Consider the following 16,137-nt stretch of genomic DNA (forward strand, 5'->3'; position numbering starts at 1 on the left):
GTCACTAGCTTTTGAGATATTTGTATCACAAAAGGTGTCCGGTGGACTTTCAAAGATTAAAAAATAGAGCTATCATGACCATTAGTTTACAAATCTTGAGCATATACGGATACATGGAGTGACATGTGCGAGCCATTGTGATGACATTATCGCTGTCCCTGCATGCCTATCAATGACATACTTGTGGAAATTTGGGTGTCATATTAGCATTTCCCGCGTAAAATTGACTAACCTTTGAGATATTGTGGACCTCCTTGTGGATCTACTGGCTAAACCTGCACAATAGTAGCCTATCATTGAAATTGTTTTGTATTCTTGATGACATCGCATTGGCGTCCAGCACAAGTAATATAGTAATAAGCCTGTTAGTTCCATTGAAAAGTGCCATTAATTTAAACATGATCACAAACTCTGATAGCGATGACACAGAGAAGAATTGGATAAAATATGTAAAGAATTCAGAAGTACCAAAACAGTTAAAAAGTCAAAGACAAAACGCAATAACAAATCTCACTCCAATTTATAAACATAGAGACGTTTAATAAGCAAAATGACAAAAATCAAATAAGGTGAACTAAAGATATGAATTTGTAAAGATTTAAGTGAAAATACCAGACAAATAGCTCAAACTTCACATGTTAGTCTATGGTAGCAGTAGACTGGGACCTAGGTATGGTTTGAGGCTGACCGCCATGGAGCCCTGCTTGGAAACAAACAATGGACTGTTCCTGGTGAAAGTCTGGAAGTCAAAAAGCTTCAGAAATATTTCAAGTCCCACTTCAGAAAGGGACCTTGTGAATTTCTTTGAAGGAAAGCTTTACGATGTCTTCTAAGTTCTGATGTAGAAAGGAAATGTGGCACATTTTGAGAAGAAAAATTCACCCTTAGTGGGCCATCGATGAAATCATAGTCACCACTGTGGGTCAGAAGGGTGGATACTTGAAGGAGTTTGGTCTTGCTCTTCAGCATTTAAAACACGTTGCAGGCCTGCCACTGCCGTCTGTAGTGCAATTTTAAATTGCCATTTCGAACTGGCAAAATAAACCTTTTCTACAGGACTAAACCTTCCTTTTAATACACATAAATCAGGCCCTAAAAGCTCAAAGGGAATGGTGCAGTGTATTTAAGAATTAGGACAAGTGTACTTAAGTTTTACATATTCTGGCAGTGAAATCTCCTAAAGTCAGTTTTCACTGATGTAAGGCCTATCTCTCCGATGAACTAACACTTTATTACATTTAATAAATGATAACTTTGGATTGGGAGAAGATAGAGATATGCTGTTCATGCTCAAATTAATTGTAATTTAAAACCATATTTAGTGGTAGAGACAGATTATAAGTCACAATTCTGAAAATGCCACTTTTAGGATGTTGCTATTTTCTTGTCTTAACCATTTGTGCCTTCTGCCAATATCCTGGGTCACATGACTGTGAAGGGCTCTGCAGTTGGGATTTGTGTATTACTCCCAGACAGCGAGACAAAATGGGCCATCCTGCCAAGTTAGTTAGGGGCAGAGCTGTTCCCTGCCTCACACAATCTTCAAAGGGCTTGCCTCCAGCACACATAAAGGGACCTGACACTAGTATTTGGTCACCCCAGACTTCTAGGAGCCTTGGCAGGAGAAGGGAAGAACTTTACAGAACCAGATGTGGGGGTAGTATTGGCAATCCCTCCACATCAAAGCATCAAAGGCTGGCACATGAGTATTAAACTGGACCCTTGCAACACCTCATAAGCACACTACAACCTACACCCTGCTGGGCTCAGAAATGCAGCTTTTCCCACTTGGATTTTTTTAAGCACTATCATCAACAGCTTTACTGAGACTTTGTCTAGACTCCCCCTTGGGTAACCCCTGCTGCCTTCCCTGCTGAACTCTACATTTTCCTGGACTTTTCTTCAAGAAATCTTCAAAGTCTGAAGGTAAGCTGAGACAGGGCCTAATCCACCCCTTGTATTTGAACTGTGCTCCATTGTGGTCTGCATTAACTTTTGCCTGTGCCCATCTCGCACAACCAGACACTTTCATCTTTTAGGCGCTAGATTTCACTAAACACTTTCAAAATGTATAACTCCAGTTCTACAGATTGGATTTAATTTGATTAAATACCATTTTATTTAAATAGCTTTGTTAATGTGGAATGCACCTATAATACAAAACAGTTAAAGCTGCAATGCTCCTCATACTAAGGTAGTAACATTAGTAATGATTTTCCCAAATGCCACAAGATGTATGACACAAATATCTGCATTAGATATATTTTGGAAATTCAATAATGTTTCCACAAAAATCATCTTATAATTTCTGAAAATACACACATTTTCAACTCGAATAGACACTTTTCAGTTTTTGTATACATAATAATTCAACCAAGTAAATGATTCTGGTTCATTAGGCTGGGCTGCACAGATGAAAGCTACATATAGATAGTTGGAGAGCTGCTACTGAGGTAATGCTCATTGGAGATGCCTGCTCTAGTAACAGTCAGAAAAGATATGCTTCCTCCCACAGCTGGTCTATGGGGGTGGGGGGCACCAACCCTGCATTGGGTGACATAGCCAAACCATTGGCATTCTGTAGGAACATAACAAACCTTCACCATCGAGGGGTGGAACGCTTGTCCCCATCCACTCCCCGATCATATTCATAAGATTGACTCTGATTGGAGTTTGAACCAAAAAGGGTGAGTAGTCTCTGTGCGCTACTGCACAGTAAAGGCAGTGGTATGGTGTCAGAGTTGGAAGGATTAGGTATTGTCTGCATTGCATCAGGATCTGTATGCAGCATCTGTCGAGACAAATTCGGCTCGGGAACCACTATAGGTTATGGAGCCTCCTCCAGCACCAGTGCCAACATGGATGCTAATTTCGGCAACAGACCAGAAGTAAACACTAACGCCGGTACGAAACACAAAGCGGGTTTGAGGAGCACAGATAGCACCGAGGATGGATTCACCAATGTTAACCCAATTGGAGCCCCCTACGGATCCTTGGTACCTGAAGGTATGCCAGAAGGAACCCGGAAGCATAACAAAGATGTGCAGCATGACCTCTCTAAAGGCTTCAACCTGCTAGGACGTCACCGACAGACCAATGAATTCAGGGTGCATCGGGATTGGAATGGGAGTGAGACTTGGAGGCACGTTGACACCCTTGCCTTATCGGTAAATCGAGATCGGTGGGAAGGGGCTGAATTCCCCTTGGCCTTCCTGTGTTTCTTTTTGGACTCACACAAAGACTTTGACCGTGAGGAAGACCTATAGTGGGAAAGACTTTGGGAGTGGGAGTAAGAGTGGATCTGCCCTCAGTTTCAATCGGGAGCGGAACCTGCATGGAGCCTTGCAGTGTTTTACCAAGTATAGCTTGGCTTTGCGTTCTTGGGTAGCCTTTGGGTTAATCTGGGTGCAGGTGTCGCAAACCTTGAAGTTGTGCGCTGAACCCAAACAGCAGAGGCACACCTTGCAGGGATCCATCCCAAAAAACTGTTTGTGGCAGTACCCACAAGGTCAAAACCCTGTAGGTCTCGAGGTTGATGTCAATCGATAAAAAAGGAGGAGTGGAGCTCTATGTACACCTCTAAAGGTGTGAAAAGAAAGGAACTAATGTTAGCGGTACGGGTGGCGCTCATATGCAGCTTAGTTTCTCACTTTTGGAGCAGAACAACATTGTTACAGAGCCGTAGGGAGCCACCTCCCAGACCCCAGGAGCACTGCTTTTCGAGTTTCCGGATGAAATCTCGTGTCTGGACATATTCACAAGTGAGGAATATGCTGTTAGATGATTCCATCAGGAATAGCCCATCAATAAAACATTGTGGGCATCCTTAGTGACAAGCTGACCTTCTTTATATAAACGTCTCTAATCAGTGACAAAGGAGCAGGCATTCTTGGTGAGGTGCTGCCTAAACCTGCATAACATTTGTCCATTAAGGCATGTCATCATTCCTGATTACATATTGGATATCCCTGTGTAACAGTGGCTGTCCATGACATGTTAGCATTTCCAATTACATATTGGTTATCCCTGCATAACAGTAGCATATGAGTGGCATCTGTGTTGGCCCTTTGGCCAAAATATATTAGCGAAAAGTTTCGCTATTCTGTCAAGCGCTTGTTTTAGCAATTTTAATGTCCTTGTTGATTTTAAGGAAACTGAATACAGAACAACTGGAAAACAATGTGTAAGGGAGGTATCCCAGTGAATCACAAGAAGTTGGCGTGTTCACAACCTGGCACAAAATGAGACAATTTCAAAAGACCTAAGTTTAAGATTGAATGGGAATTTGAAAATTGCTATGAATATTTATGTGGACTAAAGGGGCTTGTATATTAAATGCTTTTTTATATTTTATTTCATAAGCATCTCAGAAAGATAACTGAGAAGTTTTGCTCCTGATAAACTACCTACAACACAAAAAAGCATTGAGCACATTTAAGAAAGGTATAAATTAAAGAATCTGCAGTTAGATATAGTATCCAGAAGAATGAGTTTTACAGAATGTATGTAACTTGCTTGAGTCCTCTTCTATTAGCAAACACCATGAAGAGCTGATCATCCATGAGGTGTTCCTATATATTTTCAAGCTTAAGGTTCTCCTAGGTTCATTCTGGATGTGGCAGGGAGAAGGAAGATAACAAGGTAACCAATTGTCCAACATGAAAGCATGATAACACCATTAGCAGGAAGGCAGCCTAAGTCATTATAACCAGTTTGTCCGTGACAAAGTTGGTTTATGTAAGAAGACTGCATTGACAGCACTTGCACTTCACTTGCGCTGGCATGTAGAAGTTATCACAATGAGGATGAATGCCTTGATAGTCAAGAGCAGTAACAAACAATTGCGCACAGGTTCAAACAATGTACATATAAGGCACATCAAGACCAAAATAAGGCCACAGTGTGCCATAATAACATGTTTTGGAGAATTCAAAGGCTGGCCTTGGAAACATACAGTGGCTGAAAAGGTCAACATGTAACCCATACCTTCTCCTACTGCAAGGCCCTGCTGGGCCAACCACAAAACAAATAATACCTCAGAGTTTGGCCTGCAGAGAATCAAGGTGGTTGACCCTACTTCAGGCCACCCATTTCTCCCAAGGTCAAGAAACATTTGATTTTATTGAAGGAATCCTAGCGGGAAGCATAACACAAACTGCCTCAAGTGGCAATCCAAAGGTGTTCAGCAGCAGTCTCCACACATGGAGGAGTAGATTCTGGAGACTTGGGTGCAGGACCCTCCTCTGTTGCTGTGATAGAAGGTTCTTCTGGAGAGGTAGCTGGACTGAAGGGCAAATACCCAGGCCTAGGAGTGCTGGGTGCCACATCCTTCTGGTCCAGTCTGGGGCTATCAAGATGACTTGTGCCCAGATTGTTCTGACTTTCGTCAGAACTCAAGGTAAGAGGGGTAATGGTGAGAACATGTGCAGGAGACCTTTGTTCCATTGGAGGTGGAATACTTCTCCCACTGACTTCTGGAGGAAAATCCAGTGAGCAGTAGTCTGACACTGATCGTTCTCGGTGGTGGAAAACAAGTCTAGCCAGGGAAGATCCCACCGTCCTTTGTTATTTTTGAGAGGATTGCTTTCACCCATGAGTGAGAGGCAAAGGCAACCAGAGTGGGTTCTAGGCCTTGGTCCCCACGTAGTTGTAAAAACTCTATTGACAAGATATCTGATGAATTTATATCTTTCAGGTCGGGATCGCTTGAATTACCTGAATGATGTAACTCCTGTTTAAAATGTCATGCTGACCCCTCATTTAGTCCTCAGGAATCAGAATCAGCTTGTTATGCTCTGGAGATTCAGACAGGCGATTTTGGGATTCTCTGATATTTGTGTTTACGAGAGGAGAACCATGTTGCGGGTTGGCTTTCTCGTGGCTGGCGGACTGGGGACTTCTTGCAGGAGAGTTGTGCAGATCTCCTTGATAAGTACAGATTTTGCTGGGATGCTTAAAAAGAGCTTCTTCACTGACAGGTATATGGTTGGTTGTGCGTTTTTGTTCCAAGAGCTCTGATGATCTCAGTGGTTTAGAATTAGTTTGTTCACTGATAGGTATACTGTTGGTTGTCTGCTAAAGTTCCAAGAGCTTGACTGATCTTAGTGGCACCTTATGATTGTCTGCATGGAGGCAGGTGGTGCTTTGAGCTTGCAATTCAATGGGGGGCAGCTCTGGGCTGTACCTATCTGCCTGCGTAGGATCATAAGAGGAACGTTGACCAGGAATTACATTCTCCGAGGCGGAGGTGATCTGTGCTGTTCCTGCAGTTAGGGCTATTGATTCTGGGAGGCACATGGTTTTTCCTTTTTGGTGTTTAGTGAACATTGAGTATACCAACCCATGGCTTGCTAGAGTTGGTGCCTTGTGAAGCTTGTGCTGTTACCTTAGTTTTGCCATGGCTGAACTGCTTGGAGGGGGAGAGACATTGCCATAGGCTTTAGGGGGACTCCGATGGCACAGTGGCAATACTGGAAAAATCCCCCTTCTTGAGAAGAGTGTGGGCAGTTACCCCAAGGGCTTTTGCTTTAGATTTGTTATTGCTCTTATGCCCTTATGTGCACCTAGTTGAGCATCTCGAGTTGACTGTGGAGAGGCTACAGGGCGAGACGTATTTAGTGTGTTATTCCACCTTGCAGTAAAATTGGGCGAACTGTACTGTGACCTGAGGTCATGCAGCAGGGCACCCATGGTTTGTGGTAAGCTGAACAGTTTGTTCAGTATTGGGGAACATGGGCAAGAACTCTGGGACCTTTGAGAGGCTTCAGATTGGGCCTCTACTGATTGTGCATTCTTAATCAGGCAATGTAGTGCTTCCAGCTTCCTGTCGATGCCGGTGATTCGAGTGGCAAAGGATCTTAAAATGTCCACATGAGTTTCTAGTTTGTCAGAGTCAAAAGTCATGACATCTACCATTGATTGTATGGTGCCAAGCAGGGTGGACCACATGTCAGTACATTTTTAGGGAGGAATAAGTAAAAGGGTCTAGAGTTATGGGCAAATTGTTATAGTCTGAGGACAATGAATAATTCAAAATTGGACCGATGCAGCTGGCCAGTAAGTCCTACTCAGGTTCCTTGTGGGAGCTCGAGGAGGATAGAGGTGCACCGGGAGGGCTAGGTTACGTGTCAAACTGAACTGGCTGGCCCATATGCGACTCGCATTGTTGTTTTAAATTAAAATCTGCTACGTCAGGCAGTATTTGGCCATTCTCTGGACTGACAAGCACTATCCGTCAGGCTACCATGCATGGTTGACACTGTGGCTGGTCCCCACACATGTCACTGCTGTGAGTGTGTCTGGAGGGCCAAACAGCCTACCATGATCCTTCCAGATAACCTGTCTACTGGGTACTGGTGAGCTTGGGGTTGCCACAGTTGAGGCGCATTCCAAGAGCATTGGCAATTTCCTTATTTTTATGATGAGAGGAGGCAGAAGTCGCAAACACCAGGGCTTGTACCTGGGCTTTGGGTAAACATGTAGGCTTTTATCCCTGTGTAGCTGCTGCTCCCTTCTGAGTTAGTCCCGCAATAGAAACATTGAAGTGGCTCTCTTTGCTTGCTGAAGTCAATATTTTCCGGAAGAAGCTTGTGATTTGAATCACTGGAGCTGTTAAAGGGCAGGCCTTTGTGCTAGCCAGTGAGGTGAAGGAGTTGACATCAGAAATTAGGTCCAAATTTGAGTCACTTTGGATTTTCTGAAGTTCGATGTTGGTAAAGTGGGCCCTGGTCTTTCTAACCAAATCCTTGTCCAGACGTTTTACTGTTGGAGCAAAAGCTGTGTCAGATGCTGCTTCTTGTCTTGGCTACTTGTCTGGTTGCCAGACTGCCTCTGATTATAGAAGTATTTGTCTGTGTTCCTTGGTGTTTGGTGCTAGGTGCTTGATGCGTACCAGGTGACCCTTGGCACCAGGTCCAAGGAAGAAACTGGGTCTCCCTAACAAGGGGGAAGCCTAAGAGAGGAGTTTGTGTGCTTGGCTAGTGATGACTGTTGAGCTGACTGGGTGAGTGAAGCTATTGGACACACTTGCAGCGTGTTGCCAGTTCGAACTTTTGGGGGTCGAGTGCCTTAAATGGTGAAGTTGTAGTGCTGAGGCTGCTGGAGTCCCTGGACTTGCAGAATGTTAACAGAAGACTTGTGCTATTTACAGGTGAGGTGATGAAATTGATGGTGGAAAAAACTGGCCTGCTAAGATGCTGGTCTGCAGGCAGTGCAGCACTGGCTAGGGGCTGCAATGGAAGGGGGCGGGAGGCAGGTCTGGACAGGTCTAGGGGCCGTGGGCCACAAGCGCACTGAGTCCAGACTCGGCCGCCTCCTCTACACGCTTGTCCTTGCCCTGTCTCACATTTATCAGGCGATTCGTACCTCGAAACTGGTGGCTGCTCCCTCCACCAGCACCAGCGTGTAAACGGAAAACCTTAAGAGTGAAATGGGACCAAGAGGTAACCTCCGAGGTGATCACATGGATCAGAATACAACACTGTGCAATTGCCTCTTGCACCATATCCCCTATTAAGCAATGGACACTTTTCATAGATCACATACTCCAGAATTTCCACAACATGCGCTATGTTCATACAAAGTCTTTCAAGCCCACTGCCAGACACAGAATAACAAGGATCCAGAACGCCTTGAAGAACAAAGTGAATCGCAACATGTGTTCTGTCTTGAAGCATCCTTTTTCTCCAACTGCTAAATTTTTACAAAAAAATTCAAGGGTCAACTTTAGAAAATCAATCTGGTTGGCTAAAGAAAATAGGAATTATGTATTCTGGGCTTACCTTTTACATGTGAGCATGACTCTCATGTTTGTCATCTCACTTTTCAACTGACAATAAACCTGCGATTCCATTACCTTCTCAGCCATGCTCAAACGATTACCCTGACATTTCGAAGGCCTTAAAGTCTCCTAGAACAGACGTGCCAGAGGAACACTCGGGGAACAACATCCTAAATAACTGTGTAACGTCGACAGAAAACCGCTGCAAACACAAACTGGAGAGAATGAGGAAAGATGGGGCTCCTGACTCCAATGGACTTCCAACGGCCCTCTTTAAATCCGATCCTTCATTTTAGGCTACGCAATGTCACCACTAGTAGAATCCTCCCTGACAGCCAACTGCATTCCTGACTCCTGGAGAGGATCGATCATTCAGCCAGTCTTCAAAGGAGGATAGAAATCTGAGCCTTGCAATTAGCGCCTCATACCTTGTAGCTCTTATCGGTAACGATGCCAAACTGGGAGGTCAACATATGACACACCCGCTCTACATGGACGACTTTGTGCTACTAAGCCAAAGCAAAATTGGCCTACAGCATCAACTCTCCACCCTACACTCTTTCACTGTCAGGGAACATGCTGGCTCACAACAGCAACGCCAGTGAAGGGGCAACTATCTTTAAACCGATCCAACACCAAATCACCCTTTTCCCCGATCAGCCTGGACATCTTCTGAAAATTCTGTCATGCACATCCAAGCAAGCTATCTAAGTGCTTTGATGGTGCAAAAAACACAACCCACACTCAGTGTTATCAAGGCCAGCTCATAACGCATGTCCCACAACGCGAAGTTCTTGCCCAAAAAGCACACTGAACTCAGATATCACAGGGTCAATCTGGCTGAGGGTATTTTTTTTCTGAAAGCATCATTGAACTTGTATTGTCTATCTGAAGGACTGACAAGGAAAGTATTTTGGGTCATCTTGCTTATCAAAAGATGAATTACAAGGCTTTCTGTTTTCCGGTGTTCTGTAGGCCAGGGGCCAGTCGATGTTGCCAAACATTAGGTCAACTGATCAGAGGGGCCCAACGTAACTGGAGTCTAGATATGAAAGATACATGTTGCGGGGGTCTGTGATCCACATCTGCTTCCTGAAGCACAGCTTTAATCCTATTGTCATTGAGTGCAACCACACCCCCAGCACACTGTTCTAATGAAATCAGGAGTTGTTGGAAGACCAACAACGTTTGGAGCAGAGCTCTTCATCTGCTTCGAAGAAAGGAAGTGACATTATCCAATAGGGGTGGCGTCTACATGCGGTTCCGTTCTGTCACTTACAAAGTATTGCAAGATTATTGGGGAGCCACACGGTGCTACTTAGCGGGGCATGAGTCCTTGCTGAAATACACAGGATCCAGTCTGGCGACTGGGAATTTTCTACAGGTAAGGAATCTGCGGTGTAAAGTCTATACCAGTGAAATATGTTATCAGGGCTTCAAGTGAGCCGGATCCTGCGGGTGCTCAGCACCGGCAGTTCTAAAAAGCAGGTGCTGAGACAGGTCCCTGTCGAGCTCTCCATTCTTCCCCTCACCCTCAAAGTGAAAAAAAAAAGTATTTTAACTTGGCAGATTACCACCCTTCACCGGCCTTTGATGTTACTTCAAAGAGACTCGTTATAGTAATTTCTCCATCCCATCATTTGAGAACTGAAAAATGTACAGTATTATATTCAACAAAACAATTGTTTAAATTATGCAACTAACCGGCCATTGACAAAGCCATTAGTACTGGCTTGTTTTAGGTGTTGGTTAGTGGATGTATTGTATCTGCAACAGAGAGAGGCAGCAAAATACCAGTGGGCAGCACACCATGCTAAGCCAAGATTTTTAATTTACGTGTTCAAGCCATGCCCCTAATCACACAGGCCACCCCCTTTGAGAGACCCCCCAGTTTTCTCATCTCACTTAAAGTCCTGTATGTTATCATGTATAATAAGAAAGTGTTTATGATGATATAATGTGGCCTGTGAATGTAAGAGTTCTATCAATATTTTTCTGTCTGATCCTGTGATTTCTTTGTAATCCTGTGATCTCCAAGTAAGTGATAAATAACATTGTTCTTTTAGCCTGTAATAAGCCTTTAAGGTTTATCTAGCCCTGTTTCTTTGACATGTGAGTGTGAGATTTATTTACCATTTGACTTGTTCACTCTGTTCTTCCATGTACATTTTCAATCAAAGTATATTAGTGAGAATCTGCTTGGAAGGGGCTGAATATGGAGGGAAGAATGGTGCGATATTCACTGCACTAAACAACAGGTCACGTGACTTTATACAACCCGATTTTCTGACTTGGCTGTAATCCATATCTATCTTCTTACTCAACTTTTAGGGGGCTTTATGTTGAAAATCGCTTGTTTTAGAGCCAATTTTTAAAACTCTTCTTGGGGAGGGCAAGTCCCAAAACCCCTAGAGAGGTTAGAACCTTTCAGGCACACAATAATTAGCACACTATTTTATCAGTGAACCTTCAGAAAGTCTACACTGATATAACATGTTACGTGATCTTCGTGTCGTGCTGCAAAATTCACGAGACTGCCCTCTTTTGTGCACACATTTCTTAATGGGAGAACGACACCACCTCACTTAAGTCCTTCTAAAGGAGGTAAGGCTCAGAAGGTACAATTCGAGGAGGCCATTTACACCTCAAGAGTTGATAAGCCAGCACTGGCCAAAGGACGTACAAAGAAGATGCTCTTGCTCTGCATATAATGCCATTATTTTTCTGGGAAGAAATCGTCACAAATGAAGGACATGGGAGCTAAGTGATACATGCTTTTATAAAGGCACCTAACAATGTATCCTTTTTCTGGAAGCATTATCGTGGTGCATAGCAATTCATATTTTGTTGGGAAAAAAAGATCCCTTTGATAAAACCGCTGAGCTGCCAAAACACCAAACAGGGGCAACTTCACTTTCAATGTAAAATTCCCAAGTAGCTGCAAGAAATGTCTTAGTATGAGCAGAAAGAACCAGAACAGCTGGAATTAAAAGAAGCTGATAGTCTGAGCATGCATGCTGTTTAAAAGGACTCTGTGCTGCACTCACCTTGATATCATGGATCAGCCTTTGCGTCTGGGAAAGACTGTGGCATCCCTGATTGTTCACACTAGACACAAAGCTCTTTGTTTCAGAAATGCATTTTTCAAGTTCTTGCACGGAAATGTTGTAGTGTTGCCATTGTTTCACAAGGTCAACGACAAGTCGTTTCCTTTGCTTAACATCGCCAATAACATTATGCCACTTCTCCTCCAGTGCTGCGAGTTTTAGAATAAACTCAGATCTAAAGAAAACAGATAATCGCTTGTTACAGATTCTTACATTCTTTATGTTCACTACAAGTAAAATAGTCCGTTCACTCAGTTTATTAACTTGAAATTAATCAAGACCCGATCGCTAAATTGTTATTTAAAAATCACAGATTTCGTCCTTGGTGACACCAAACAAGTGGTAACCAAACATAATAGTTCTTGCAGTGATTACGTTTTTATTTCATCCATAACGTCATTATAAATGAAGATATACTCCATGCCAGTGCTTTGTCACTATCACAACCCAATGGAATCAGACACACACTATACCTGAAACTGGAGTCCTATGGTATATGTGAACAGAATACAAAATGTTTAGGTCTCAGCTACACAGCGCATGTGCTGTCTCGACGAGACATGTTGTGTCCTATCTGTGGGCTTACCAACCGCCCATCTCCTACCATTGGTAAACTTCAGAGTTGCTCAATGTTTAGTGTGTTTATGTTTTATTTTGCCTGCACTTCAGATAACTGGTTAGATGGCAATTTATTTTCGTCTATTTTTTAAAGTTGCTGGTATAAAGTATTTTATTGACATTTTAACATTGAGGCTCTCTGCAATTTGAGAACTTGGTTAAGTGTTGAGTTCTTCTAGTCTCATTCACAAACAATATTACAATGCACTGCACAACTGAAATAATTATTGGTAAAAAACATCACTCGTGAAAAAGCCAAATCAGTGAATGTTTTATAAATAAAAAAATTTTTTAGCAAGCAATGGCTGCCAAGTAAAGTCTCAGAATGTTAAATATTTGTATTTTTCTGGCACATATCTCAAAAAAATTAAATTAAATGAATCACTTTGTTTGCCAAGACTATACGTATTGGCTTTGCCAATACCTGTTTAACTCATTAAAATATGCCACAGTTAGGACTCCTCAGTCTGGTACTCCACGCCTGAGTGTTGATGAAACGATTACTACCTAATCTGTCATATTTATTACAGTACTTAATCTATGACGGCCAGTTCTCACTCCAGTGATAGGCAATTCCTTTTCAGCTCTGGTCCCTATTTTGCCCAAGAGGTGTCTACAAGGTCCCTGCTATCTCGATGTTTGTTGGTCATTCCTTGCGTGTTACTATTTGCTCTGCTGTAGCGGGTATACAAACGGCACCTAAGGATCTCCGTGTTCGGCAGCCCTCTGCTTCATGAAGGTTGAGTCTATTACATACAGGGGAGGACTGGACAGAGGAAACTTCAGTCAGTCCCAAAGACATGGTCTGCCTGCTCATCTCTAGGCACAAGAGTAGGCTTGTACTCAGGACCCTCTTGATACCAGACTTTCATCTCTCTTTGGAAAATGGGCGCATTCCCTTTATGAACCTGGCATGTCAAAACCTTGCAAATTATGGACGTCTGCTGCGAGAAATGTTACCAGGCCACAGATGTGGTCCTGGAAATTCTCCTCAGGGCTCACCTCACCTACCGCTTGGCGGTTACATGCACAATTTCTTTGGTCCGTGTTCCAGGGACCCTTTGGAAGATTTGTCTTTCTCCCACTGAGGGAGGTTGTTGCCTCATATACTGAGTATGACAGGCATCTTAATGTTACGTAGCACTCAGAAACATTTGCTTTTTTAAAACAAATAAAATAATTTTTTTAAAACAGTCTGACCAGGGAAACCGTTCTAGACAGATTTCATAAGCACTTTTCTCACAACTGGCTCTTAGTTTCCATGGAAGGAATGGACCTTGTCTCAAAGTTTTTCATAGTTGTTATCAGGACAGCACACGCTGCTCTACCAATGAGGGTTGATCCAGACCTGCTAAGAAGCTCATATGTCCTCTTAAACCCAGGTCCCAGGATTTGAAATATATCCCGAGGTCTGAATTATTGGAGGTAGAACATGAATTCTAAGACATGATGAAAGTTAAATCTTTTTGCACAGCAGGGAGAGCAGACACTGCAGAGATGGTCATAAAACCTACAGACCCAAGTACAGGAAAGGCAACTCAGACCGTCACCATGCAAGTGGGTATGTCTTTTGAAGTATGACTCCCACTCATTCAGTATATCAATCTGAAAACATATCACTCCTTAAAGAAGGGAAAAGTACGAGTCATGGTTCTGAGAGTCTTCTCATGAAGCGGCTCATTCATAGGTTTAGCATCAGTCGCCTCCATTGGTTGAAGTCCGCTCTGTCAGTGAGATCATCATGACTATCTTGCATGGACTCAGCAGACTTCACCCTATTCTGGTGGACTAAAAGGTAACAGAGGCAATCGAGCATTCATTCTCAACCATAAACTATGATTTACGTCATAACTAGGCAGCCTAATCAATTTAGAGAAAGTCTCCTGTGCCGAACGGAACAATACCGACGAAAACTAAGGCCTTTTGGCCTTTTAGAAAACTTTCTATCGATTCCGAACTTGGAGTAAAGGAGATTACATCTGAACCCAATGGCGGAAAAAAACAATCTGAGGATGGAGAGGATGCCCATGCGCACTGTAGTCCGAGGGAGGAGCCACCTATCTCGTGATACTTGAAAGACTCTTCCAGGACAACAATGTGCAATCATCCGGACCCAACACTAGGCGGCGATCTATGCACAGATATGAATTCAGCAGCCCACATGCCTCGAACACTATGATTTATGTCATAACTAGGCAGCCTAATCAATTTAGGCAGAAGACAAGGACTTTCTTGCCCTCTTTGAGGCATTTTAAAATGAGGATTCTTGCATTAGATTTCAAGGTCCCTTAAAATGTATGTCAGTTTTCCTGTGACCACTAAAAGGATTTAGCTGGTGTGTGCATTCTTGGGAGAAGGACGATGTCCATAGACACCATTAAGGCAGCCAGGAGTATGCAGGAAAAAGCAACTGGCAATTCTTTCTAAAGCTGTGAAATATCGCCTTTCTAGGTCTCTGGGCAACACATTAATGAATTAAGTTACCTAAACATGTTCCAATATGCCAGATTTGTTGCAAAGACCTGTTGTCAAGTATTTAGCCTGGAGGAATCCTATTAATGTGATCCATATTCTTCTGTTCCAAAAGGGAGTATAGTCTTGCCTTTTTTAGCTCTTATTGTCCTTGGAAAGAGAGAATACTCTGAAAAGTGGTTTACTGTGCTCCAACCTCGCACATTTGTGTCAGACACAAGTCATAGACTAGGTGGATGTTTACCCTAACAGAATATCAAAGCACCAACAACTTGAAGCACTACCACAGCAACCCATTTAGGGTATTGGAGGGAACAAATATCCAGCAGGGCCGATGTAGGATAAAAGCTAGCAGACATAAATGGTGGAGGTGCACCCATGTGCACCTGGACCTCAAACAAACTAGCAGGAGTAAAGCCAGAGTTACAACAGACATGAACAGGTGAGGCATGGCACATAAAGTAGTCGGAGGTAGGGCAAGTATCCATACAGTTTCCATACTGCCACTGTTGCATTCAATCAATTTCTTCCCCACCTCCAAGAGAAATGCTGGACGGTGTCAGTAGCTGACTCCACCTGCAAATCCTCATAGATAATACTGCTCTCACAGTTTAATCTAAGGCAATGCCAGTTGATTATAGCACTAGTCATGCCTTTGGTGGACAAAAAATAGAGCAGTAAGGTAGTACCACGTGAGAGGCAAGTATCAAAGGTATGGGCTGGCAGGGATGATGGACTATGAGGGAAGCAGTGCCTCAAACTACTTAACACTGCCAAGCCCACTCCCACTCTGGCCAATGTTTTCTCTCCCCATAGAAGGATATCCCTGGTGCCACACGGCTAGTACTGTGGCAAGATGTTACCCAAATAATGCACTAAGAATACTGTAGCTTACAGTAAGAGATAATCATATGGAGTCAGTAAAGTGGAAATAGTTGGAGATCCAATAATTATTATGTTTTTAGCACTTTGTGCTTGTTAATTGTTGATAAATATGACTGGGTTGGTCTTAAAAACATGTACTTTACCTTAATTTCATGTATCTGTCTAAAAGGTTTGCTTATGGCCTTTATAATTTTGTTATTACAAATTCCGGGTGCCCGTCAGGTATTGCAGCGCCGACCTGACGAGGGGCAGGCTCAAATGATGAAGCATGACACC

General features: G+C 43.1%; 1 protein-coding gene across 1 annotated transcript in view; it reads right to left on the bottom strand.

The window, feature by feature from the left end:
• SYNE2 (spectrin repeat containing nuclear envelope protein 2) overlaps nucleotides 1-16,137 on the bottom strand; it is a 1,750,628-nt gene that overhangs the window by 215,282 nt on the left and 1,519,209 nt on the right. The window contains exon 133 of the mRNA XM_086937933.1: nucleotides 11,827-12,061. Within this exon, the coding sequence (XP_086794059.1) occupies nucleotides 11,827-12,061 (235 nt within the window). The remainder of the gene's footprint in view (nucleotides 1-11,826; nucleotides 12,062-16,137) is intronic.

This window comes from Lissotriton vulgaris, chromosome 9 (assembly GCF_964263255.1).
Source record: "Lissotriton vulgaris chromosome 9, aLisVul1.2, whole genome shotgun sequence".
Taxonomy (NCBI): Eukaryota; Metazoa; Chordata; class Amphibia; order Caudata; family Salamandridae; genus Lissotriton; species Lissotriton vulgaris.